Source organism: Panthera leo, chromosome D1 (assembly GCF_018350215.1).
Source record: "Panthera leo isolate Ple1 chromosome D1, P.leo_Ple1_pat1.1, whole genome shotgun sequence".
NCBI classification, from domain to species: Eukaryota; Metazoa; Chordata; class Mammalia; order Carnivora; family Felidae; genus Panthera; species Panthera leo.
Genome location: NC_056688.1, coordinates 65,658,257 through 65,682,719, shown reverse-complemented (window position 1 = coordinate 65,682,719; position 24,463 = coordinate 65,658,257). Strand labels below are relative to the sequence as shown.

The 24,463-nt window shown below is 40.5% G+C and overlaps 2 protein-coding genes across 8 annotated transcripts in view; one reads left to right on the top strand and one right to left on the bottom strand.

The window, feature by feature from the left end:
• Positions 1-1,358: 1,358 nt before the first annotated feature.
• Positions 1,359-8,890, bottom strand: AKIP1 (A-kinase interacting protein 1). 3 transcript variants are annotated; one of them, XM_042904029.1, is made up of 6 exons: positions 8,736-8,890; positions 8,282-8,509; positions 7,738-7,818; positions 5,437-5,541; positions 3,781-3,855; positions 1,359-1,580 (listed from the first exon to the last, which is right to left on the bottom strand). In XM_042904029.1, the coding sequence occupies exons 1-6, from the start codon at positions 8,814-8,816 to the stop codon at positions 1,440-1,442; spliced, it is 711 nt and encodes a 236-aa protein (XP_042759963.1). In that variant the 5' UTR covers positions 8,817-8,890; the 3' UTR covers positions 1,359-1,439. The 3 variants fall into 3 exon arrangements, with proteins under 3 accessions (XP_042759963.1, XP_042759965.1, XP_042759964.1); XM_042904031.1 differs by having other exon boundaries at positions 8,728-8,809; XM_042904030.1 differs by lacking the exon at positions 3,781-3,855.
• Positions 8,891-8,958: 68 nt separating this feature from the next.
• Positions 8,959-24,463, top strand: part of DENND2B (DENN domain containing 2B) — a 178,809-nt gene continuing 163,304 nt past the window's right edge. For 3 of the 5 annotated variants that reach the window (XM_042904024.1, XM_042904023.1, XM_042904025.1), the window contains exons 1-2: positions 9,001-9,189; positions 11,461-11,531. The gene's annotated coding sequence lies outside the window, so the exon portion shown is untranslated. Of the gene's footprint in view, positions 9,190-9,216; positions 9,453-11,460; positions 11,532-24,463 lie in introns of those variants that run through there. The other 2 variants (XM_042904027.1, XM_042904026.1) reach the window with 2 other exon arrangements.

The window sequence follows — 24,463 nt, the reverse complement described above, 5'->3', positions numbered from 1 at the left end:
CCCTCAGAACGAACGCCCTGAGGAGCCAGGTAAAGCAGGATGGTCGGGAAGGGGCTTCTCAAGGACTCCTTGTGTGGTTCTTCATGCTCCTTTTGAGAACGAAAAATCCCATGCTCTCTTCCCAGGAAACCGCACAGACCCACGATTTTGCATTCAGTTTCAGAAGGCTTACAGAACTCACAAGGCTTGGGAAGGCCAGGATCCCTTGGGGAGGCCAGGATCCCACTGAAATGACACTTTACCCTAGGGTGATGGGCATGGGTCTGCTTTATCAGGCCTCTGTCCATGGGAGTCTGTTCCTCCCTAGGAATGCTAATATAGCTCTACATAAAACTTAGTTTTCATCATATAAAATATTGGCATTCATCCTGAGGAAAGACTTGTTACATTCTGAATGAGATGAATTACCAGGCAACCAAACAGACAGATGGAATACTGTTGACACGGTACCTTAAAGAAGTTTAGGGCACATCAAGGACTTTTGAAAACCAGTGACTTTTGGGGCGCCTGGGTGGCTCAGTCAGTTATGTGTCCAACTCCTGACTTCAGCTCAGATCATGATCTCACGGTTTGTGGGATTGAGCCTTAGGTAGTGCCCTGTGTCAGGCTCTGTGCTGATAGCATGGAGCCTGCTTGGGATTCTCTCTCTCCCTCTCTGCCCCTCCCCAGTGCACATAAATAAATAAAATCTGTGACTTTTGAGCCTTATAATTATAGTCAGCATAAGACTCTCAGGATTTTTTTTAATAGGAAGCTAAAAGAGTAGTGGTGGTAAATACTTGAGGAGGCATTACAAAGTGGTTGACAAGTCCTTCTTCAATGGACGGAGGCAGAGTGCAGGCCTCAGGTGACAGTCGAGTAAGCAGCAGCATCTTCACCTGTTAAGACTTCCCGGCAGATGAGCGGCAGGAAGGCACCTGCTGCAAGGGACACAGGAGTCTGGTGGCCACGGCCAGGGCTCCCTGACAGGGGCCTGAGGAGATTACTCGAGGATGCCTCCTCCACAGAAGCTGCAGGGGGTGATTGGCCTGCTTTGGGCTAATGTGTCCACAGCCTCTCTGCCCTCGTTTCATAAGCCTCCAGCTGTGCGTGAGCGACACTGTTTCACCTCTTAATACCAATAAAAAGGAATTCTCTTCATTTCCAAATCATCTCCCTTTATTATAATTAGCCTTTACCTGGAAAGTAAGCAGTTAAAAACCATTCAGATAGCATCATTACATTATTATTTTCAGCCAAAGGGGGGGGGGGGCGGGCACTTCCAGAATTTTAAGTTAAAATAGGCACTGAAAGAGACAAACTCCAGTTCCCAGGAAGACTGACCCTCTACAGTCAGCACTAAAAGCAGGAGTAATGTGTAAATATTAAGAGAATCATATGGTGACTTTATTCTTCTTGCTACTTAAGAAAAGGTGATGCGATGGCCGTGATGGTCAACATCATACGGCGAAGACCAAGTCCACACTTTGTCCTGAGTCCACTGCTACCACGTGAGTCTTGGTTAAATCATTTGCACCCACAGTGACGGAATAGGTCCCTGGATATACTTCTATGTAGAGGTCCTTAGAGATGTTCTCAGCCTGCAAGAAAAAGCATATATTAGCGGTTTAGAGATTTTCTATCACAGTGCCATCAGGGCACCTCCAGCAAGGTGACCCCTGTGTGCCAGAAGTACAGTGGAACAAAGCACTGATGTGGGACATGGAGGTCCTGCTTTCAAGTCAGCCTGGGAAGACAACAGGAATGTCATTTAGGTAAGTCTCCGCCTCTCCTTGTGCCTGTTCCCTTATTTCTAAAACTGTGATAATACCTACCTCACAACATGTACGTGAAAACACTTTGTAAGCGCTAGAATGTTACAGGAACATGAAGGGTCATAAATGGGACACTCCAGTCATCGTGTTGGGGATCAAAAACAGACAGTGGCACTTGTTAGCATGGATTAGCAGTAATGACAAGGCACCATGGAATAAGGAGACCCTTTTTAACTGTGCTTTGCTAACTCAGGAGGAAGATGAACTATTCTCTTCTCTGAAAGTGGAGCACACTAGAGTAGATCCCATTCTGTCATGCAGCAAGGCGGCTGGCTGGCCAAAGCCTCCCCCGGAGGATTGGTTCTCCCACAGTACAAAGCATGGGAAACTGGAGTGAACGGAAAGAGTTGTGTTTAGAGCTGTGCCGAACACAGACCGTCTTCCAAGGACAGATTCAACACATGGCTGGGAAGTGAGTAGATGTGTGGCCAGAGGAGGGGTCTCAGTTCCGATGGCAGACGGCAACACCACACACAGGAGAAGAGAAGAGCCTGCAGTAAAGAGCCAAAGCTCACATCCCACAGCTGGGACGTCCCTGCATGCTTCCTCAGTGCGGGGCGGGGCGGGGCGGGGGGCCGGGGGGGTAGCCACAGGGAGCAGCTGCCCTTTATACCACCATACCCGCGGCCCAAACCAAACCACCGGCCAGCAAATTCCACAAGGAGGAATAAACGGTAATATTTATACTTTTATGAAACTGCCTTCCCGCCCTCTACTTTGCAGAGATTTAAAGTGAACTTTTCCTCGGACGCCTGGGTGGTTCATTCGGTTGAGCTTTCTACTCCCAGTTTTGGCTCAGGTCATGATCTCACAGTTGTGTGGGTTTGAACCTTGCGTCGGGCTCTGCACTGACAGTGCGGAGTCTGCTTGGGATTCTTTCTTTCACCCTCCCCTGCCCCTCCCTTGCTCATGCTGTCTCTGTCTCTCTCCAAATAAATAAAAGTTAAAAAAAATTAAAAATAAAGTGAACTTTTTCCAAAGCTGCTTTAACCTCTGTTCTTTCACACTCAGTTACTGCAAAATTGGCCTTATTATCATTTAAGTGACACGAATGCATAGGACTCTACCACAACTATGCATTGGACATCAACTAAGTACACAAAAGTCGGTTTCAGAAAATTCGGCTATATTGGAATCATAGAAAGCCAAGGATACTTCATTTGTCTGCATAAAAGGAAACACAGGGGTAAGACTGGCATCTGTGATTGCAACACCATGAATATCGGGCAGATTAGCATTACCAAAATTCAGCAAGCATGGGAGGCATCTAAACCTTACAACTTATCTGTGCTAGAAGCAGATATTCTTCATTGCCACTAACTCTAGCATATTCCGAATCCTGGCTAGTAGTACACTATAGACAAATAAAGATTAAGCAAACTATTCCAGCAACATGCTGGAGTTCCTTTTCTCAGAATTCCAGCCCTTCCAACTTCCAGAAAATTCCCTGGGTTCATGAACTAATGAGTACTTTATTCTAAAAATGAAAAACTCATCACTGCGTTTTTGCAGGGAAACATTTGTGGAAAATGAGAACAAATCCCTTCAAATGTTTTGGAACTCGACCTAACCAAATGTATATGTTTCAGAATTTCAGCAATGGTTTTCACTTTGTAAGCAGGAGGGTCAGCACCCCCCTGCTGCTTGAACAGATGGTGGGATTCCAGCAGGACCCAGTGCCAGCCCAGCTGGGCCGTAGGAATGGAGATGTGAATACTTCACATTCTTTCCAACCGCAAGTATGAGCCCAAGCACAAAGAGTATCCCTTAAGCTTCAAGTGAAGGAAGGATACCAAGAAAACATAATTTTACATTGAATCAAAATGCTGTACGCTCTCTTTCCTCAAGGGTGAAACCTCCCAACTTCAAATACTATGGATCTGGTACAAAGAACACTCTAACCAGGTCAACTGGTTCATGGAATGCACTGGTGGTGAAGCCCAGAACACAGAAGATCTGTACTCACAGGCTGCTGAGAGGCCTCTAGAGCACACTCTGATGCGTGAGAGATGACTCCAAGACCAAGAGAGGTGTCTTTTCTCTGAAGAGATAAGTTGAAACACTGATTAGTGCCCAGACTTCTGGATTATAGCAAAAAACTTTCTCTTACTTTATTAGGGTCTAATAATTGTTCTGTCAGTTTCTTCCAAGTTGTCACCTAAGTTATTAAGGCTTTTAGTGAACTCTGTGAGGTATTTGTAGATGTTTACCATGTTATTTAATTAATTAATTAATTTATTTAAAACATTTATTTTAGTGACAGAGTGCAAGCAGGTAAGGGGCGGAGAGAGAGACATACAGAATCTGAAGCAGGCTCCAGACTCTGAGCACAGAGCCTGACGCGAGGGTCGAACCCATGAACTGCGAAATCATGACCTGAGCCAAAGTTGCACGTTTACCTGACTGAGCCACCCAGGCACCCCTACCATGATTCTTTTTTATACTTATATGGGCTTTGGAGACAGACCTGAATTTGAATCCTATCTCCTGCTTTACAAAAAGGGGTGGATTAATTTCTCTAAGTCCGTTCCTTAGTCTACAACATGGGGATACTAGATTGGAGATTTTAAGTGCAAGAGTGACTGACACTTAGCAGGCTCTCAGAAAATAAAATTCTCTTCTATGCTTCTCCCAGGAGTGGGGGTACTAGAGGGGAAAGGCAGAACTGATAAAGTCGATCTCCCTTAGAAGCACTAACTTACATTTTATAGGAAGGGATGGGAGGGGCAGGACTGACCCTTGCTCACACGTAACCCCCTTAGGATCAGGCAAGAAAAGGGAACCCAAGATTTGGGCCGTGTTGGTGCTCCACACATGCCAGGGAAACGGGAGGGGCTTCCAGCGTGCATCCAGCCCTCACTCACATCCCTGTGGCCATTCTCCTGTCCTTTCCCTAAACCCACAGGCCAGAGAAGTCAGGAATCCAATCTGTGGATTAGACTCTGAACTTAAGTTTGCTGTCTTCAAGTACAACTAGGAGAGTTTAAAAAGAGCAAAACAAAACAAAACCCTACTCTCTTCAAAAACAACAATGGACTCCTATGGCATCAGTTCAACAAGTAGAATCTTTGGCTTCCCCAGAACATGTGGTAAAAGACAGGTAAGACTGTAGTAACAGGCCTATAATTGTTCCTAATACTAGTAGTTTATGTTCTAATATTTTAGGAAAAGAATTGTTACGAGACCCCCCCCCCTCCTTACACTTCCTTTTTTAAAATTACCAAAGACATGATAATTATCACTAACTTAGGGTGAAGTATGTGATTATTAAAAACCTCTTTCGCATCTGTAGATGTAGGTGAGGACATTTGAAGCTCTCCTCTTTAAGCCTGTCCAAGGATCCTGGGACTCAGGATTTCAGGCTCAACTGAAGATGCTGCAGTGGCATCAATCTTATCTTTTGGACAAAATCCTATTTCGTGTTCATTGCTGCGAGGTCTCCAAGGCTGGGGGTTGATACATTTCCATTGAACACTGTAATGCTGAGACACAAAGTAATCCCCCAAATACAAATCCAGCAGGAACTCCTAATTACTGGGTATCACTTCGGGGGTGGTGGTGGGTGTGTGGGTGTGTGTATGTGCGTACTAAGAGCATGGCACGGACAGCTGAGGATACATACCTGACCATTCCTCCTGTCACAGCACAAATGCAATTCCGACTTCCTTCTGTGATAACGAGAGACGTGGGCTGCCCCTCCATCCTCCAGTACAGATGAATAATATTTCTATAGAAGTAATGTGAAAGATATTGGGTAACCAAATAGTCTGATCAAATTAAAAAAAAAAACAAAAAACCCAAAAGCCTCCCTGCTACTTGGGGAAAATGTGGTTAAGGAGGGAGGCATCAGAGCAAAGGTAAATTATCCAGTCTCTTGACAGGCCTCTGAAGTTAAGGAACAACTCTGAGCCCATGTAAAGTAGCTGCAGAGAAGGAAACTTCATTTGGCATCACTTTGCTGCCATCTGCTGTCTTTGTAGGGCAAGAATTCTGGCCACCTACAGTTGGGCAGGACGATGCTCTCTGCCAGAGAGCATATGTGAGCAAATAATTGTCACAACGTCTTTGCTCTAATGTCAAGTACATATGCCCTTCCACCTCCTCTCATCACAAATTCTGATGAGCTGTTCCATTTTTATTGTCTAAGTCCCAGACAAGGACAAGGGAAGAGAGGTGCATCTCCTTGAGACTTAGAAATACAACAGGAAATGTAACAAAAACTCAACAGCTAGGCAATCGTTCTGTCCATGAGGGGGAGGGGAGGAAGAGGTCTGTAATTTAAGGATAATAATCCAAAGGATCAGAAAGCAGTTACATTTTTTCTTGTCTACTTCCTTCCTCCCCCTCGAAGTTAACCTTAAACTTGCCCTTGATTATGACTAATGATGAGGACATCACAAGCCTGCTTGTTTTGAACACAGTGTACAAAAAGTGTTTAAGGCATGAGACCAAAAGAATGAGAAGCTGGGGATAGCACTTCAGGACATAGGTCTAATGATGTATTTTAGGGGCTCCTTCAAAATTGTAAAAGCAAGCTCAGAACACGTCTTAATTCTATCTCAAGAAAGCCACGGGATTCTGAGACTCCATCCAGAGTGAAAATCTGAAGTATGGACTGAAAATCAAAATGAAGAACACCATTTTGCTAAACCTCAAACCAAAGATCAACGTTATTCCTTTTACCGAACCATGTACCAAAATGTTTAAGTTGATCACTTCAAAGAAAAGCTGAAGTGATGGATTTTTCTAAAACTAACAGAATAACACAAAAATATTCTCTGGGCCATATCTCATTGATAGGAATCCTGTTCTTGGAGTCAGAGGGCTTTTACAAAAGATGTAGAGAGAGAAGAGATTTTTAAAAATCTCAATAGATGAAATTGAAACAAGGTATTCTCTTCCTTCTCCCTTGTAGACCAGCATCCTTATAACCACATTAAGAATCACATCATGTTAAGGCTGGAAGAGACCACAGAGTCTGCCATAACTTCTAGATAACAGAGTATCTTCCATGCAGGTAATTTCCTTGGATGCAGGCTGGCCTGCCTTCACCTTTCCTTCAAAGTACTTAAAGATGACTTAGTGTATGGTTTTGAGAAGAGAGTCTTTAAAACCTTTGTACACTCATTTCAGTGAATGGTACCAAAAATATCACTTAAGTCCCTCATGCTGACAGTTCATGACAATTTTCTGGTGTTCATCTCTCAGTGGAAACCGAAGAAACAGACTCTAGAGGCTGGAAAGCACTTTAGAGATCTTCATTTTATGACAGGGAAGGTAGGCTGAGAGAGACTAGCAGGCCCAGGGCATCATAGCCAGAAAGTGGCGGAACATGGGTGTGATTCCTGGGAGGCTGCTCCTGCTAGTAAGCCACACCACCTCTGATGAGGGCACTCATCAGGTTATGAGGGTTCCACATAACCATCTTTGTGGCCAACAAGTGATATGGACTCATAGGGACATAGTTAAAAACAAATTACCAGGGACTTGAAACAGAGGTTAAATTCTAGTGTAGGGAATTTGTTTCTGTTTTTGTTTCAATACATTTCGAAAACCAGAAAGGCTCAGTTCCAGTTTAGAGTGACCTTACTGATGTTTTTTAACTTTAGTTCAGTTCAAAGTTAAAAAAAATCCCTAATATCTGGACTTGATTGTTTTGGAAGTCAGCAAATAAGCTTCCCACCCCTCCTCCCCCAATAGTCTGTATCCTCAATAATACCTACAGAACTGGACACCCAATATTTGTTGAATAAATTCTAATTTGGATTTATCACCCGGTTTAAATCCCTGTTTACAACCTGCCCTTGAAGGCGGGGCAGGGCAAACAGGTAGTCTCCAGATTCTCCCTAAATTCTGCAAAGATCCACTTTGTGATCCATCTGCAGGTGGATCAAGGGCATGGCTTTGGCTTACACCAACTTACCCCACACTGACTTGAAGTATAGTCCATGAATTCTGCCATTGTTCTGAAGGAAGCACTGAGGGTTGGTTGTCTTTCTTCTCTCTATTTGAATAAATGGCAAATCACAGGTGAGATGTGGTATTCCCTACTGGAGAATGAAGTCATTTGGAGAATGGCATCTTTTTTGCTTTTCAAAAGGCCCCTGCAAATTTAAGTCAGTAAGAAGAACCTTACTGAGAAAGAATTCCAATCTAATAGGAATTTATCCAGGACAAGGAAAGGTTTGCTAGCTTTCCTGTAAAATCAGGTGGTAACATGTAAGATTTTTTTATATATATAAAAAAAGTAACATACCAGGGCCGACCACTAGCGGTACCCTAAACTACCCAACAAGAATCTGTCAAATGTCAAGAGTTTTCAGGGGGCTTTCCGTTCATTGTCCCGTTACTTTACAGCTTCCGCCAAGGACAGGACCCCTCAGGTGCTTCTGCTGGGCGTCCCCAGGTTGCCAGCAGGCCACCAGGAGCGAATGAATGGGCTGGTCCCCCAGCACAGGAGCCCTCACCTCTCCCGGGAGAAGGCGCTGGGGGCCGGCTGCTGGCCGTCTTTCTCGGTCAGGCTGTTCCCGGGAAGTGACCCCCACGCTGCTTTGGGGGAGCTCCCGCGAATGCCAGTCCACCGCCCTCCTCTTGGCCCGCTCCAGCACTTCTTGACCCAGCCTAGCCGTGCGCTGCAGGGCACGTCGGTCCACCCCGTTCAGCGCCGCGGCCGCCAAACAGTTCTCCATGTCTCCCTGCGCGGGTACATACACACAAACGCGGGCTGGTCAGAGGGCCGCCGCGACCCTACTCCCGCTGCGGATGGGAGCCCAGACTCGACCTCCCCGGCGACCACCGCCCCCAGTTCCGCCCCCAACGCGCCCTCGGGCCGGTGCCCGTCCGGGGGCCAGCTGGTGCGAGCAGATTCCCTCCATTTCCGTCTCCCCCCCTCCCCTCGGTAGGGGGCCCTCACCCACTCGCCTTTCCAGGCGCATGCGCCCAGCCCTGTGTTGGAGAGGGAAGGCTGGACCTGGAGAACCCGGCGCCGGCGCAGCAGGCCATTGGCGGGGAGGGGGGGGTGCTGGGCCTGGGGCCTGCGCCGACCACGCCTTTTGCGTCCCGGCGGCGGCCGGGGAGCGCCGGTTGCCGGGCTAACTGCCGGGCGCAGGGGCGGGGCTTGGCGGCGTGCGGGGCGTGGAAGTCTGAGTCGAACCGGGGCCGGGGCCGGCCATTCTGCGCCTGCGGTGGGACCCCTGGGCTGGGGGCCATGTCCTCCGAGGTCATCTCCAGCGCTTTACGAGATGGACTCGGAGTAAAGTTAGTTGGTCGCCTGTTGGGCTAAGAAACTGTGGGGAATAAGACACCTGCCTCCAGGAGCCTTTTTCTGCCTGGTCCATAGTTTGGGATACCGCTACTCTAAAAACTTTGAGATGAGGTGAGGCCACACAGTGAGGCCGCCAAGGTGGCGCTTGGAGAAGAGTGTGGCACGCCGGCTGTGGGCAGTGGGACGCGGGGCCCTCCGCTAGAAGACAGGTGTTCAGGGCCGGAGGGGCATCTGAGTTCTACGTACAGCTCCGTAGTCTCATCGTGGCGGCTTTCTAACTTCTCCAGTGGAGAGTAGGGACTCACACATTTTTGGAAGCCTCTTCTCTTGGGGGGTTGAACCCAGCTTTCAAGAATAGTTGCAGCAACGTTTAAGTAAGAAGCTATGCATCGTTTTCTTCCTCTCCATTCCTCACCTCTGGGTTATTTGATAGAAGGTATATAGCCCAAGGTCTCGCTGCTAATTAGCGACTGGGCTACACCACACTGCGCACAGCCAGCACAGCAAAGCCTTGACGTTCAGGAAGAACCACTGTAAGGGATACTGCTCATTAGGGGTCATTTTAAGGGACACGAGGAAATCAATGCTGACCTAGTCTCCTCAGCAGATGGCTTGATCAGCAGTTCTGGGCCACCAGGATACCACTGCAACCTCCATCTGCACTGTGGCTCATTTCCTGCTTTCCTCTCACAGAAGGAAATTAAGTACAAGTCTTCGTTATCATTGGGATATTTTCAGTGTAGTATAAAATATTCTAAAACTTTTCCTTCAGTAAATGGTTTTTATTGCCTCATTTAGAACTTAGTGGTTAGGCGCACATGGTCCCGAATATCCAGTGTGGAGAGCTGAGTTTGAATTCAGACTTTGCCACTTTTTTGCTGTGTTGATTCTGGGCGAACAAGTTACTTCTTTGAACTTCGCTTTTCCTCTTCTCTATACATAGGGATACTAATAGTACCAACCTCCTGGACTGTAAGCTTCTTGAGAGTGGGGACCATGTTCATTTTGTTTACTGAGTTTAAGGTGCATCTAGTATTTTTTATCTGTGACAGAAGGGGCTAAAAATAGCTCTTGAATGCAGTGAAGTAGGAATTGGGTTGCTGGGTTTTTTTTGTGTGTGAGATAAATCCTCTAAAATGCTTAGCCCAATGCCTTGCAAACAGTAAGTGCTCCACAGATTTAACTAGCATTATAACGCTCCAAGCACTGTTCTAGGACTTGTGGAAAATAGAAATGGATCAGGTTAAAGCAGAATAAAAACGAGAGAATGATGAACATAAAATCTGTAATGCCAGAGGCCAAATATTAAGATTTTGTTCATAAGCTGTTGTTATAAGATTGATAAAGTGCTATGAGGCTTAGAGGAGAAAGGGATACTTTTCAGTTGGGGGTATCAAGAAAGGCTTGTTAGAGAAGAAGGCATTTGAGCAAAGTCTTGAGGATGGCCCAAGAATTAATAACAGATGTTTAAAATCCCTGTTAACTGCTTTTATAATGAATGTGGTTCGAACTTTTAACTGTGTCTATGTAACCATGAGCACATATTTAACCGTTTTCTACCTCAGTTTTGTCATCTTTAAAATGGGAATAATAATAGTATATTCCTTATAGAGTTGTTGTGAGAATCAAATAAATTAATACATATAAAATGCTTTGAATAGTACTTGACACATAGTAAATACTCAGTAAATATTAGCTAGTATTATCTTAATCAGACTTCAGCCTTGTCTCCCAATATGTCCTTCCTTACCTGATACTATATCCATACCTCACATCACTTGGCTTACTTCCACAGGATTCTGTTACTGCCTCCCATTCCCAATTCCATTCCAGTTGAAGCATTACTTTTTATCAAGTCAACTTTTTGAAATCTGCTATTCCCAGATGCAACCTCTGTTTCCATGGCTTTCTTTTTTTTAATATTGATGTACTTATCCCAATCTGATTTAAATTATATTAGTTATGCTTCATTTTCTTTCAAGGTGGAAATTATTCCTGATTTGTTTCTAAACATCCAGGGCTTGTTAAGCAGTAGGTGTTCATTAGGCATTTGTTGGATTTACTGACTTAATTTTTTATTTAAATAGATCCCTGTTAGGCCAGATAAGAGTTGGCTTCTTGGAAAAAAAAAAAATCTACCTACATACTTGAGTGAATATAAGGAATATTCGGTTGTAACTAATTTTCCCAGAATTTAATAGTTAGAAATATATGGAAAGAAGATGCTTGGAATGAAACTAAAGCCTAAAGACTGACATGAAATTAAAATTTTGCATTTATTTTTATATTTATAAACGTATTTATATATATCTTTTTAAAAAATGCTTTCAAGGTTTGAACCATAAACCACAGATTGAGAGGATCCTTTTTCTCTTTTTTAAGATTGGATGGAAATAATGATGGAACATGACCTACCATCAGGCCCCATGTGGATCAAACACAGCCCAAGCCAGGTATTCCTTAAAGCCACTGGTGGGACTTGGAAATATAACAGAAAATAGAGGGGGGGAATATGATCAGGAATGTATCTGATCATCAATGGAGAAAGGAACTGTTGATGAAAGTCTTTCATGATTTCTTTCTTCATGAGGTAAATACATTACAGGGAACACATAGAAGTTGTCTAGAAGTTCCCCTTGTATTCTGGGGAATAGTGAGTTGGAGGACATCTTTATTCCTGGAATCTGTGGAAAGAGATTGGTGCTGTATTTGGGACTTTTTGAGGAGCAGAAAAACCAACTTTAGTGAAGAGAAAATGTAAATTATTTTTCTCTGTGTGAAGAAGGCAAAAGAAGGGTTAAAAACCTATGATGTAAAAGTGGGTATCATGCCAGAGTTAGACAATGATTTATACTGTACATACCAGAGAATGTATAAATCATTTTATTTGACAGGTGGTATTTTTATTTCTTCAACAGACTTAGGGAGCTTTAGAATCATTACAGCTTTGTAAAGTAGTATTATAGACTGAGTTATTAGATCATTCATTTTGCCTGATTACATCAACTCATTGGGTTTTTGGAGAATGAAAGAAAGTCATTATCAAAATTGTCATCTTGATTATATAGATTAAAGAAAATGGATCAAAGTTCTGAGAATTAGCTTTCACAACCTGTTAAAAATTAAAAAATTGGAAGTTAAAAAATTGATTGCAGAGCAGGAATGATTAGGGAAAATTTTTGTCATTTTAAAACCATCAGAGATTAAAGGAATAGTAATTTTGGTGGATATAAATAGTTGGAATTCATGTGCAGTTTAAAAAAAAACTACCTTATTGAGTTGAGGTATGATTTACCTTACATTACATTATATTCACCTGTTTTAAGTGTATAATTCAATAAATTTTAGTAAATGTACAGAATTTTTGCAGACATCACCACAATCCAATTTTGGAACATTTCCATTACCTGAAAAAGATCCCTGTGCCCACCATATGCAGTTAGTCAGGTCCTATCTCTAGAACCAGGCAACCATTATTCTGCTTGCTGTTTCTATAAATTTGCCTTTTCTAGGCAGCTCATATAAATGAATCATACAGTATGTGACCTTTTTTATTTGGCTTCACTTAGCAAAATGTTTTTGAGGCTCATCCATGTTGTGGCAGGTATCAGTACTTCATTCCTTTGTATGACTGAATAATACTCCATTATGTGAATATCCTACATTTTGTTTATCCAGTCACTAGTTGATAGCCATTTTAATTGTTTTCACTTGAGGACTATTATGAATAATGCTGCTATGAAAGATTAGGTACGAGGCTTTGTGTAGGCACAGATTTTAATTTCTCTTGAGGAGACACTTAGGAGTGGAATTGATGAGTGGTTATGTTAAATTTATGTTTAACATTTTAAGAAACTGCCAAATTGTGTTCCAAAATGGCTGTCTCATTTTAAATTTCCACAAGTGTTGTATGAAGGTTCCAGTTTTTCCAGACCTTCCACAGTACTTGCTATTGTTTGTCGTTTGATTAGAGTCATTCTACTGGGCATGCAGTAGTAGCTCATTGTGATTTTAATTTGCATTTCTTTAATGACTCCTGATGTTGAGCACATTTTCTTGTAGCTATTAGCCATTCCTATTCTATTGTCTATTCAATAGATGTCTATTCGATGTCTATTCACATCTTTTGCCCATTTTTTAAAATGTTTATTTTTGAAAGAGTGAAAGTTGGGGAGGGGCGGAGAGAGAGGGTGACAGAGGATCCAAAGCGGGTTCTACGCTGACAGCAGTAAGCCCGATATGGGTCTTGAGCTCACAAATTGTGAAATCATGGCCTGAGCCAAAGTCGGCCACTCAACCAGCTGAGCCACCAAGGCGCCCCAACCTTTTGCCCATTTTTAATTGGCTTTTTAAAAAGTTATTATTGAGTTATAAGAGTTCTTGCTCTGAACAAGAATTCTTGATCAGATGTATGATGTATAAGGATATTTTCTCAGTCTGTGTCATGTTTTTGATTTTCTTAATGGTATTTTTTTGAAACACATCTTAAATTTTGATGAAGTCCATTTCTTAATTTTTTTTCTTTTATGGATTGTGCTTTTGGTAGCTAGAAAATCTTTTTGCCAAATGATCTGTGTACAAGTTGGGGAACAAAACATCAAGTCTGCTATGACTTACTTTCTTTCACATTCAGGCAGTGAATACTTGGGACACGTGCACACCTTCCAGACCACCAAGGATGTGTGAGAGTTTATCAAGGTCCGCTATGGCTAGCATGCTCCTGGGTCTCACTGTTAAATTTCTGCTGGTCTGTTGCTTACCCCAACCAATACTACAGTCTCAGCCAGCTGTGATGTTGATTTTCCCTGATCGTTTACCACTTGTTTTCTAAGGTCACTTGTTTCTGACAATACCCTAGGCACCAAATCAAGTCAGTGCCCTCCAATGGTAGAACTACTGATTTTCATGACTTGTCCTGTCTTAACAGAACTACTGTGTTGGCGCTGGGGTCAGGGAAAGGGAGTGGGAACAGCCTCTGTTGTCCCAGAGTCCCACTTTTCTCACAGAGGTTCAGTAGTTTTATTATTTATTTATTTTAAAAATAAATGCTTTCCAAATGTTTGTTTATTTATTTTGGGGGAGAAAGAAGAGAGAGAGAGAGACAGACAGACACACCATGGGGGGGAGGGGTACAGAGAGAGAGAGGAAGGGAGAGAATTCCAAGCAGGCTCCACACTCAGCATGGAGCCTCACATAGGGCTAGATCTCAACGATCCGTGAGATCATGACCTGAGCTAAAGTCAAGAGTCAGATACTTAACCAACTGAGCCATCCAGGTGCCCCCAAAATAAGTGCTTTTCAATTTGTTGTGTACCTCTGGTCAATTTCCAAAAAAAAAAAAAAACAAAAACCCAAAAAACAAAAAGGCTGAAATGCTTTTTTTGACAATTTTGTATAGTTTTTTTGTGGCTTTGGACAGATGATTTACCAATCTCCTTAATCCATCATTCTGGAATTACCCCTAGGTAGAGTTTTAATGTCCTAAAAACTGACACCATATATCCTGACTGATGTAGCAGCTTTTTAAAAATTAATATTTAGATCTTACATTCCCTTCCAATTTTACATCCTTCCTAGCTTTTTAAAACACAATTGTTGACTCTCTTGAGGTTTACTTTTACATATTCTTTTAGGATGAAATTTATATTTATTCTATCAGTATTTCTTTTTTTTTTTTAATTTTTTTTAACGTTTATTTATTTTTGAGACAGAGACAGAGCATGAACGGGGGAGGGTCAGAGAGAGAGGGAGACACAGAATCTGAAACAGGCCCCGGGCTCTGACCTGTCAGCACAGAGCCCGACGCGGGGCTCGAACTCACAGACTGTGAGATCATGACCCGAGCTGAAGTCGGACGCTCAACTGACTGAGCCACCCAGGCGCCCCTCTATCAGTATTTCTTTATTTGTTCAGTGGTCATTTAAATCTTTGTTCTATATTGTGGTTGGAATGTATTTGCATTTCAGGAAGCTCTCATAAGTCGAGTAGGAAGCCAAATTTCCAGGGTTGGAATTACAACATTTTTGAGTAAACCATGGTTATATATTCTGGTCTGTGCTAAGTCTATCTAATTATGATTATAGGTGTATCCCATTTTAAGAAATAATAGAAATACATTTAAAAATTTAATAAGTAATAAGGTGATTATATTATTTAAAATATGCTGTTCACACTCAAATATTCGTATCCTTCAGCTTGTGACTTTTTTCCACTTATACACCATCCTCTTAACATTGTGTAGACAACATAAAATGGTCTACAGAAAAAGTTTCTGTATTTTTTTTTTTTCCTTATGAGACCCAATAGTAACTAAGGCAAAGATGTCCTATTTGGGAGAGATGGGACAGATTGGGGGGATATTGAAAGTTATGCCTGGTGGCTGTGGACAATGAACGAGGATCCCAAAGTTGAGATGGCTCAAATTATTATCTGAAGTTACTTGATTATAGGGTGAGGCATGGCAGGTAGAGAGGTATGTCACCTTTTGTACTACTCTGTTCCTTGGGCCGGGGAAATTTTCTCTTTATTGTGGACTGGGCAAGATTGGGCATAAGGTGAGTGGGGCAGAGGATGCTTTCATTATGAGGAAGGAGGAGAAGAATATAGTAGCCAAATAGAACATGCAGCCTTGTGGAGAGAGGAGGTGCAAAAAGCTCGCTAGGCTTGACACAGGGCAGAAGATTTCTCTGGCTGATAGTAGGCATTCTGAGTCAACAGCTAGATCCTCATCTTCCTTTTTGGATTTTAAGAAAGTAAAAGTCAAGTGAGGTCAAAGGATTATTTAATAAATGTGATAGCCAGATTTGAGGGTCCATTATCTGATGCATAACACGGACAGAGGGACAGAAGGAAATGGACTAGAGAATGTTTCAGACTAATTGGTTTTAGGTGTGGTCCTCTGACTATCTTATTCTTTGACTTAATTTTTGTGCTGACATCTCATTTTATAAGTCCTAGCTTAGTCTCAGTGCTAGCACTTATAAAATGAGATGTTAAAACAAAAATTAAAATCATGGATGTGAAATACTTGGAAAGACACATTGCTACATAAATGTAAGAAAATATCATTGTATAATGCTAAAATATTAAGAGCTACTGCTAAATGAAACTTTCTCATAAGATAAAGCTTCACCAAAATTGCAATGAAAATTAATGGAAAGATGAGGTTTTAATTTACCACAGATTTCAATATGCGTGTATTGAGTCTATGCTCGCTGAACAGTTGAGGTTCTTGTGTGTTAAAAGTGAAGGACAGATCACTTAAGTGACATAAACCCTATAGGTACCATGATTTTATAATCCTTTTCTGCTTACTGTGTTTATGATGCTAGTTTAAACTGAGTACATTTGCTTTGTAAGAATCCAAAGGAGAAGATTTTTCCAAAAAAAGATGATGGTCTGTTTATCTAGGCCCTCCAAAAGCATTTCCTGCCAGGCAGTTGACATGTAGCCTTGGCACAATTTCAGAAAACTGTTTGCTTCTGTTTACCCTTCCAGATACAGCATCTCCTAGGAATTGAGATGAGGAATCTCCTTTAACTCTTTTAAACTTTATAAAGTTTATGTAACACTTTTGGGTCTCCTCTTTATGTTAGCACAATGAAAATTCCTGTGTCTTTAAATTCTAAAAAAAATGCCTCTGTTTTAGTAATTTACTAGCAGAGAAGTCAAAGCCTTAAAGTGAATTAACCCAATAAAATGTAATTAGAATATTCCTTTTCCCATATGATTGTTAATCTAAGTCTCCTTTTCAGAAAACTCAATGCAATTATATCTGAATATATAAAACTTATTAATCATGGGATAAGTGTTAGCATTTGCAAAATCCTTCTGCACTAAGAAACAGAACCCACTATTGAGTTTTTCTGAACAGTATGCTCTGCTTAATTGACTTATAATATTTTTCTTTTTCTTTTCATGTAACATTTCAGAAATATTTTCTGAAGTAAGATAATAGTATGTTTAAAAAATAAAAATTACTCAAAATTTTTATTCCTTTTAGGGAGTCAATTTGTTTCTAAATGTTTTTAATATTCATTATATAGTTAGGAATATAAGAGCATATTATAGCTTTATTGTGACCCCAGAATGCATGCTATTTTAATTAAGTATAAATGTATCTTTGAGGGAATGTGACAGCCAGTGTATTAATATAAAGATGAGAAATTTGAGATACAGGAAAAATACAGTAACTTCAGTACCTACTACAGTTAAATGTTGGCAAATTTAGGTCCTCTCTGCACACTGTTGTTAAATATATTATTACTTACTTTCTTTGTCCTACCAGAATGAACTAAAAAGGATTCTAAAACTCTAGCCAGCACCAGGGTAGGCAGCAGTAGATGAAGAAGGATAAGAAGCTGTGATGACCCTGAAATGAATGGCATGGGAAGGTGGCAAGAGAATAGTTTATGATCAGGCCTAGGCTGGGGAACTGGAGCCAGGTAAGTGGTTCAGATTCAGAGCGTATCCATGATCCAAGGTCAGAAGAAGGCCATGAATTGGAACAAGATGACTACTGAATGGCAAGGATCAGGGCAAGCAACAGATCAGAGACAAAAGTACAGGAGATTGGCATACAAACACCAGTGAGATGGGTAGGTGGGGAATGATAAGCATATGTCCAAAGTTTAGGGTCTCAAATTTAAGGTTGCCATTAGAATTTGTCCCATTAATACTCTGGACAGCATAGATCTCACATTTCCCACCCTCCTTTTCTCTGTAATTTACAAGGTTTCAGACATAGTTGGAAGACATGACCCTGCTTTTCCACAACTGATACTGAAGGCCTATGTGCTGAGATGAATGGCTCCCTGCAATAAGGGAATCAAGAGTCAACATAGTCTAGAGTCTAGAGCGTTCTGTCTTGGAGGCTGGAATTGTAAGGGCAAAATGATTTAGAAAAGATAGGGTCACCATTGTTATCATGCACAAAGAGTTATCTTGGTCTTGTGAATTGGGGACATTGGTCCATTCCATGACTTCTTATCTGTCTTGAAACCGTGTTGGTTCCCAGACTACCTGGCCCAGCAACAATCTGAGTACTGACTGACAGCCTCAGCCCAATCCTGTGAATCTACACCACCTTAATTTTTAGGACTTCCAGCTATATATTCCAGGGGAAGTAAAGAATAGGAGATCCAGAGTCAGGGTGAAACAAGCAGAATGACTGAGACAATCCTCTCTGTTAGTCAGGGAACTAGTATCACGGTCCTCTCAGAGACCGAGCTCATCCTCCCCCTCACTGCACTGTCTGTCATGGAGTAGGTCCTTAATAAGTTTTGGTTGAATATTGAATTATTGCAGGGGCCTACAAGTGATGAAAGTAACTTAGTGGGAGAAGGAGTGGGAGAGGAACTCCTGACATAGGCACAGAGCCTGAATGCAGCTTTCATATATGAGAAAGATGAAACTATATTGCTAGGGATGTCCTAGAAATAAATGAAGATACAAAGAAGTTATTAACATACCCATGGTTATAGAGCCATCCAGGGCAGCACTAGAAATTTACCGAGTGTCTTTGTTTTCAGATTTATGCTGTGTACACTAAACAAATGGTTTGTAAAGATTCAAAACAGTGCTTAGGCCAGCAAAAAAAATTTTTTTTAATTAATATAAAGTTTGAGTAAGTGAAATTTTGAAGATGATGGAATCTAATTGATAACTTCCTTACTCTTTAACCTGTAGATAATCTCCCTTTTAAAAGTGTTCATTATAGTAGTGATTATGCAGAGAAGAAGCCTGTGATGAAAATGTGGTATAAAATTGTGTTCTTTGTTCAGCAAGTTAAAACAAGCTGGTCTGTAAGCAATTATTATCTTCATCAAAATTCCTAGCTCTAATGTTTTGGCTTCATTGGCCCGGCACGTATGCCTTCTTGAACAATTGGATGGATTTAAAACACTTATGAGATGTTTGTGCTTATATCTTAACATAGCATCAGTTCAACAGGAAAGAGAGAGAGAGAAAAAGTAACATTTGGCATTAGGGCATGGTTTAAAAAAGAAAATCAAACCAAAACTAAAGTAAACAAAAATCCCTTACAGCGCTTAAATCCCTGTATACGAATGAACATTCTTTATTGAGCCTTGTAATGCCTTCAGTAGCCATGCTGTAGTTAGTGTTCAGGAGTGTCTTTCTGTTCCTTACTCTTTAATCACCTAATGTTTCTGGAAAGATTACTGGAGGGTTGGCTACCCGTTACTAACATTTTTATATGGGTGATGCATTCTAAAGAAATCTCTTTTTGCCTTTTTTGCTGTATTTTTGGTTATTCCAAACAACAGCAACAACAAATATATACTGTAATCTAAGGAAACTCCTCAGGTGCCTGGTTGGGTAAGCAGATGATTTAAAAGTGAATTAGCTTTTTAAATTCTGAATTTGCATATGTGTGAGTGACTATGAAGAATGTGCCTTTGAATAAGATTGGGAATGTTTGGTTAAAAAATAATAACCTTTTAAGATTAAAAATATTCACAGGTGCATTTTTAAGCTTATATAATTTTTTCTAGAGGGTTGGGTTTCTGTTTACATTCTTTGGTTAGCTAATGATCACATAATCTAATATTTATACTATATATTCTTTTGAAATTACTGTAATGCAACAGCCATTTATTGGGTAGCTGTCATTTACTAGATATTGAAGATGGATACACCTTCAAGGGGTACACATTCTAGCAGAATCAACAGATTGGGTGTCATGGTGAACAATACTTGTGAACAGATGTTCTGGGCTTTGGGCTGTGCGTTGGGTGCAAAGAGAGGGAGTAATTCATTCTGCCTAGGAGCAGGCTTTACTGAAAAGGTGACCTTTGATTTGGGCCTATCAAAAGTGTTAACCTTCTTGACATTTTCAGGAAATGACAAGTTATTTATGAGACTGAGCATAATGAAGCCAATATGTAGAGTTTGATAGAAGAGTTAGAAGGAAAAATGTATAAAATTTGCCATAAGGTAGAAGAAAAAGACAATGAGATGGACAAATAAAGGATCAATCTAGGAGGTCCAACATATAAATAGGAGTTCTAGAAAGAGAAATTAGAGAAAATTAGGGGAGGAAATCTATGAAAAACAAAACAAAACATTTATTGGAACTAAATCAAGGAATATGAGCCTCCAGATTAAAAGCGCCCACTTTTAATGTGCCTTAGAACAATGTTTGAAAAAGTACCCATATGCAGGCACATCATCATGAAATTTCAGATTTCAGATAGGAAAGATCCTCCAAGCTAGCAGACACAAAAAATGCATTATATTTCCCAGCTGCAATACTAGAAAGCATATGACCAGTAGAACAATAACTTCTAAAATCTGAATAAAAAATATTTTTTATTTAGAATTCTTTACCAGCCTAAACTGTCAGTCCAGTGGGAGAATAGTTTGAAATCATTTTCAGCCTTGTAAAGTATCAATTTTTTTTTTTTTACCTCCTATGTACCCTTTCTCAGAAACTACAACAGGGATCGAAAAAGAAAGAGGAAGACATGAGATGCAGGAAACAAAAGATCCAACATAGTAGAGTTATTCTTCAAAAGGAATAGGCATGCTTCTGAGATAAGAGATAGGGAGGCAAGCAGATGCATTTTGACATAGTAGAGGAATGTCAAGGAAAATACACCTCTGCTTTTTCAGCGATGAGGGCAAGGTTGCCTGCTAACAGTAATTGGTTAGAAGTTTTGAAAATATACAAACTTGGGACCGTTGTTGTGGAAAGCAAGAAAAGAATCTTAATCACTAGGAATAATGAAAAAAGGATTGTTGAGCAGTATTCAGTACGGTGAGGCGGTTTGTAGTGAAGCCTGTCAGTTTCTTTTGCACCTTTCAGTAGGTTTTCAGAAATCATAAAGGTACTTTTTGTCAGTCAACTTCAATGCTCTTTATCAGAGATCACTTTTTCCTGAGATGCTCTGAAGATTTGTTTTTATAACACAAACTGAATTTTGGTTGGTAAAGGATCAATTTCCTCATGGTATTAGATCTGTATGCTGGAAAGCTGAGACTCTTAAAAAATTACAATTGGTAGTAAAAATCTCACACACACACACACACACACACACACACACACACACACACACACAGAGGTTAGAGTGACAGCTTCCAATGCATCTGTAACCCAGACTTTTTGAGCCCTTAAATCTTGGCTCTTTAAGTCTTGATGACTTGAAGGTTGGCTGATGACTTAGATACTTGGGAGGAAGGAACTAAAGACCGAATGGAATGCTAGTTATTCTGCAAGAAAAGAAAAGAGGAAAGAAAGGAGGAAATAAGATAGATGTGAGTGCTGGGAAGAGGTTGGCCTTCCAGGAGACTGAGGGCAGCTCTGTCCTCTGACTTGAGTGTATCAGCCATGTTTCTCAAGCTAACAGAGATGTTGGGGTAGATTACACTTAACAATAGGGTAGACACATACAAACTGTCACCCCCATCTTACTGATGTTTAAATTTTCAAAGTCATAACTATGACTATACAAATGGTAATGTGAGTAACTTTTTCATAACTATTTTAACAGAAGCTCTCTAAGCACTTATTCCATTTGTTAAGAAAATTAACAAAAATAATATTCTGTTATACTGTTTGAATCCACTAAGCATGTAATTTTGGTCATCTCTGAGCTAGACATCTTTTCCTTGACTCTAACCTGTAGTCTAGAATCTCCCATAGAGTTTTTTTTCAATTATAACTGCCTAGACCCTACCTCTAGAGATTCTGCATCAGAATCTCTAGACATATCCTGGACTACAGCATTGCATTTTTATAAACTCCTCAGATGATTTTTCCCCCTGAGGACACATATTTTATTCTGTAAAGAAATATAAAGGAATTGGAAGAGGACTACAGTTCTCAGATGATTTCTGATGTGCACCAAGGTTGAAGACTATCTTTGTTTCTAATTTACTCTGCACATTGCATCCATAATTATATTCCTGAAATGCACATCATGTTACTCTTTTCCTCAAAAGCATTGTTTCTTCATGCCCTTCAGAATAAAATTCAAATTTCTTAGTACTGCTTTTTTAGCCTTCCTGGATCTGACCCTGTGTCAGTCAGAGTAGGTTTAGCCTATGCTGCAATAGCAACCCCTGAAATTTCAGTGGCTTAAGACAATAAAAGTCTATTTCTTGGGCACCTGGGTGGCTCAGTCAGTTAAGCATTTGACTCTTGATTTTGGCTCAGGTCATGATCTTGCAGTTGTGAGATCTATGCTGAGTATGGAGCCTGCTTGGGATTCTGTCTCCCTGTGCCCCTCCCCTGTTGTCACTCACTGTCTCTCTCTGTCTCTGCCTCTGTCTCTCAAAAAAAGTCTATTTCTTACTCATATAACATGTCCAGCATGGGTCAATAGGGAGGCACTACTTTATTCAGTGACCCATTCTGCCCCATTGTCTCACATGGCTTTGGATCTGTGTGGTTAGAGAAGAGAGGCCTGCACATCTCTTACTCATTCCTTTTCTTTTCTTTTCTTTTCTTTTCTTTTCTTTTCTTTTCTTTTCTTTTCTTTTCTTTTCTTTTCTTTTCTTTTCTTTTCTTTTCTTTTCGGTAGGCTCAACATCCAACATGGGGCTTGAATTTATGACCCCAAGATCAAGAGTTGCATGCTCTACTAACTGAGCCAGCCAGGTTCCCCTCTCACTCATTCTTAGAAATTTTGGCCTGGAAGCGACATGAGTCATTTCTGCTCACAACCTGTTGGCTAGAAAGTCATATGGCCCTACCTAATTGTAGGGTGAATGGAACATATAGACTTCTGGGGACTGGGCAGGATATTAGTAAACATTTGTTGTATCTACCACAGACCCATATCTCCCTATTTTTTTTTTAAGGTTAAGTTGGACTTCATACAACTTCATAAAAATTAACCATTTGAAATGCAGAATTCAATGGCATTAATTGCATTCACGATGCTGTCCAACAATCGCTTCTGTCTAGTTCCAAAACATTTTCATCACTCCTAATGGAGACCCCATACTTATTTCTCCCTCCCTCCAGCCCCTGCCAACCACTAATCTTCTTTTTGTCTCTTGGATTTACCTGTTTTGGATAGTACATATAAATGGAATAATACAATATGTGGCCTTTTGTGTCTGGCTTCTTTCACTTACGTAATGTTATCCAAGTTCATCCACATTCTAGGATGTTTCAGCACCTCATTCCTTTTTGTGGCCAAGTAATATTTCAGTATATGAATATACCACATTTTGTTTATCAATTCATCTGTTGATGGACACTTGGGTTGTTTCTACCTTTTGGTTATTGTGAATAGTGCTATGAAAATTCATGCACAATTAATTTGAACACCTGTTTTCATTCCTTGCAGTTTATACCTAGGACTGAAATTGTGGGGTCATATGGTTATTCTATGTTTAACTTGTTGAGGAACCACCAAACTGTTTTCCACTAATCTGCCTTTTTAGCCTCTGTTACTTTAGTCAAATAAAGAGCAGTCATTGTTCTTAAAGTTAGTAGTTCACAGCTCAGGCAATTCCTGTGGTTTTGAATTATCTCCTCCTCTTTTCTATTTATTGAAAAGAAATTGTAACAATTACTTAAGATTCAGTTCCGACCCTCTTTCCATCGGTTTTTGGGAGGAAAGTCTACTACTGCAAATTCCTCTTTTTTCTCCTCTTTATCTCTTTTATACCACATATTTTATTCTGATATATTGTTAATATGTACCTTCCTCACTAGATTTTAGATTTTCTTATATGACTTATCTCTTTTATGCTCCATTGATGTCAAAGACAGTTTTTTGCAGGTGTTTAATAAATGTTTGTTGAGTGAATAAAGAAGTAAATAGCTATAGCTATTTTTTTTCTCATTTGCTGTAGGTTCATTTTTTTTTTTTTTTGCAAGTAATATGGAAAATTACTAGAAGAGATCACATTCTCACAATTCTTATTTCGGGGATGCTTTTGGGGCAAAGTTTAGTGAGCTTAGTGACAGAGATAAATCATTCTTCAATCTAGGGATATTTTGATTAGATCTAAAACTGATACCATTGGAACAAAAATTGATAACTAGTGTTTCAAATCAGTAAATTTTTAGACTTTAATTTCTTCCAATTAAAAATTATCTTTAAGCCCCTGAGAGAATAAAAAGGACCATTCAGCAAGACATACGAGTGAGGAGACCTTTCAGTCTTTGTGAGCTTTTCTGAGCTTTTTCTTGTTTCCTGTCCATCTAAAGAGCATCCAGTATCTCATCTTATTCTTTATTCTCTCCCAGGTCTAGCCTGCCCAGTCTCATCAGTCAAACAGTCCTAACACTTTCTTTAAGTAAATAGTAAATAGCCTGGTATTTGGAATAAAACCCCAAATAGCATTACAGAGCAAAAAATAAATGGACCTAGGTCAGACTAAACCTTTTTGTAAGCTGATTATAGGA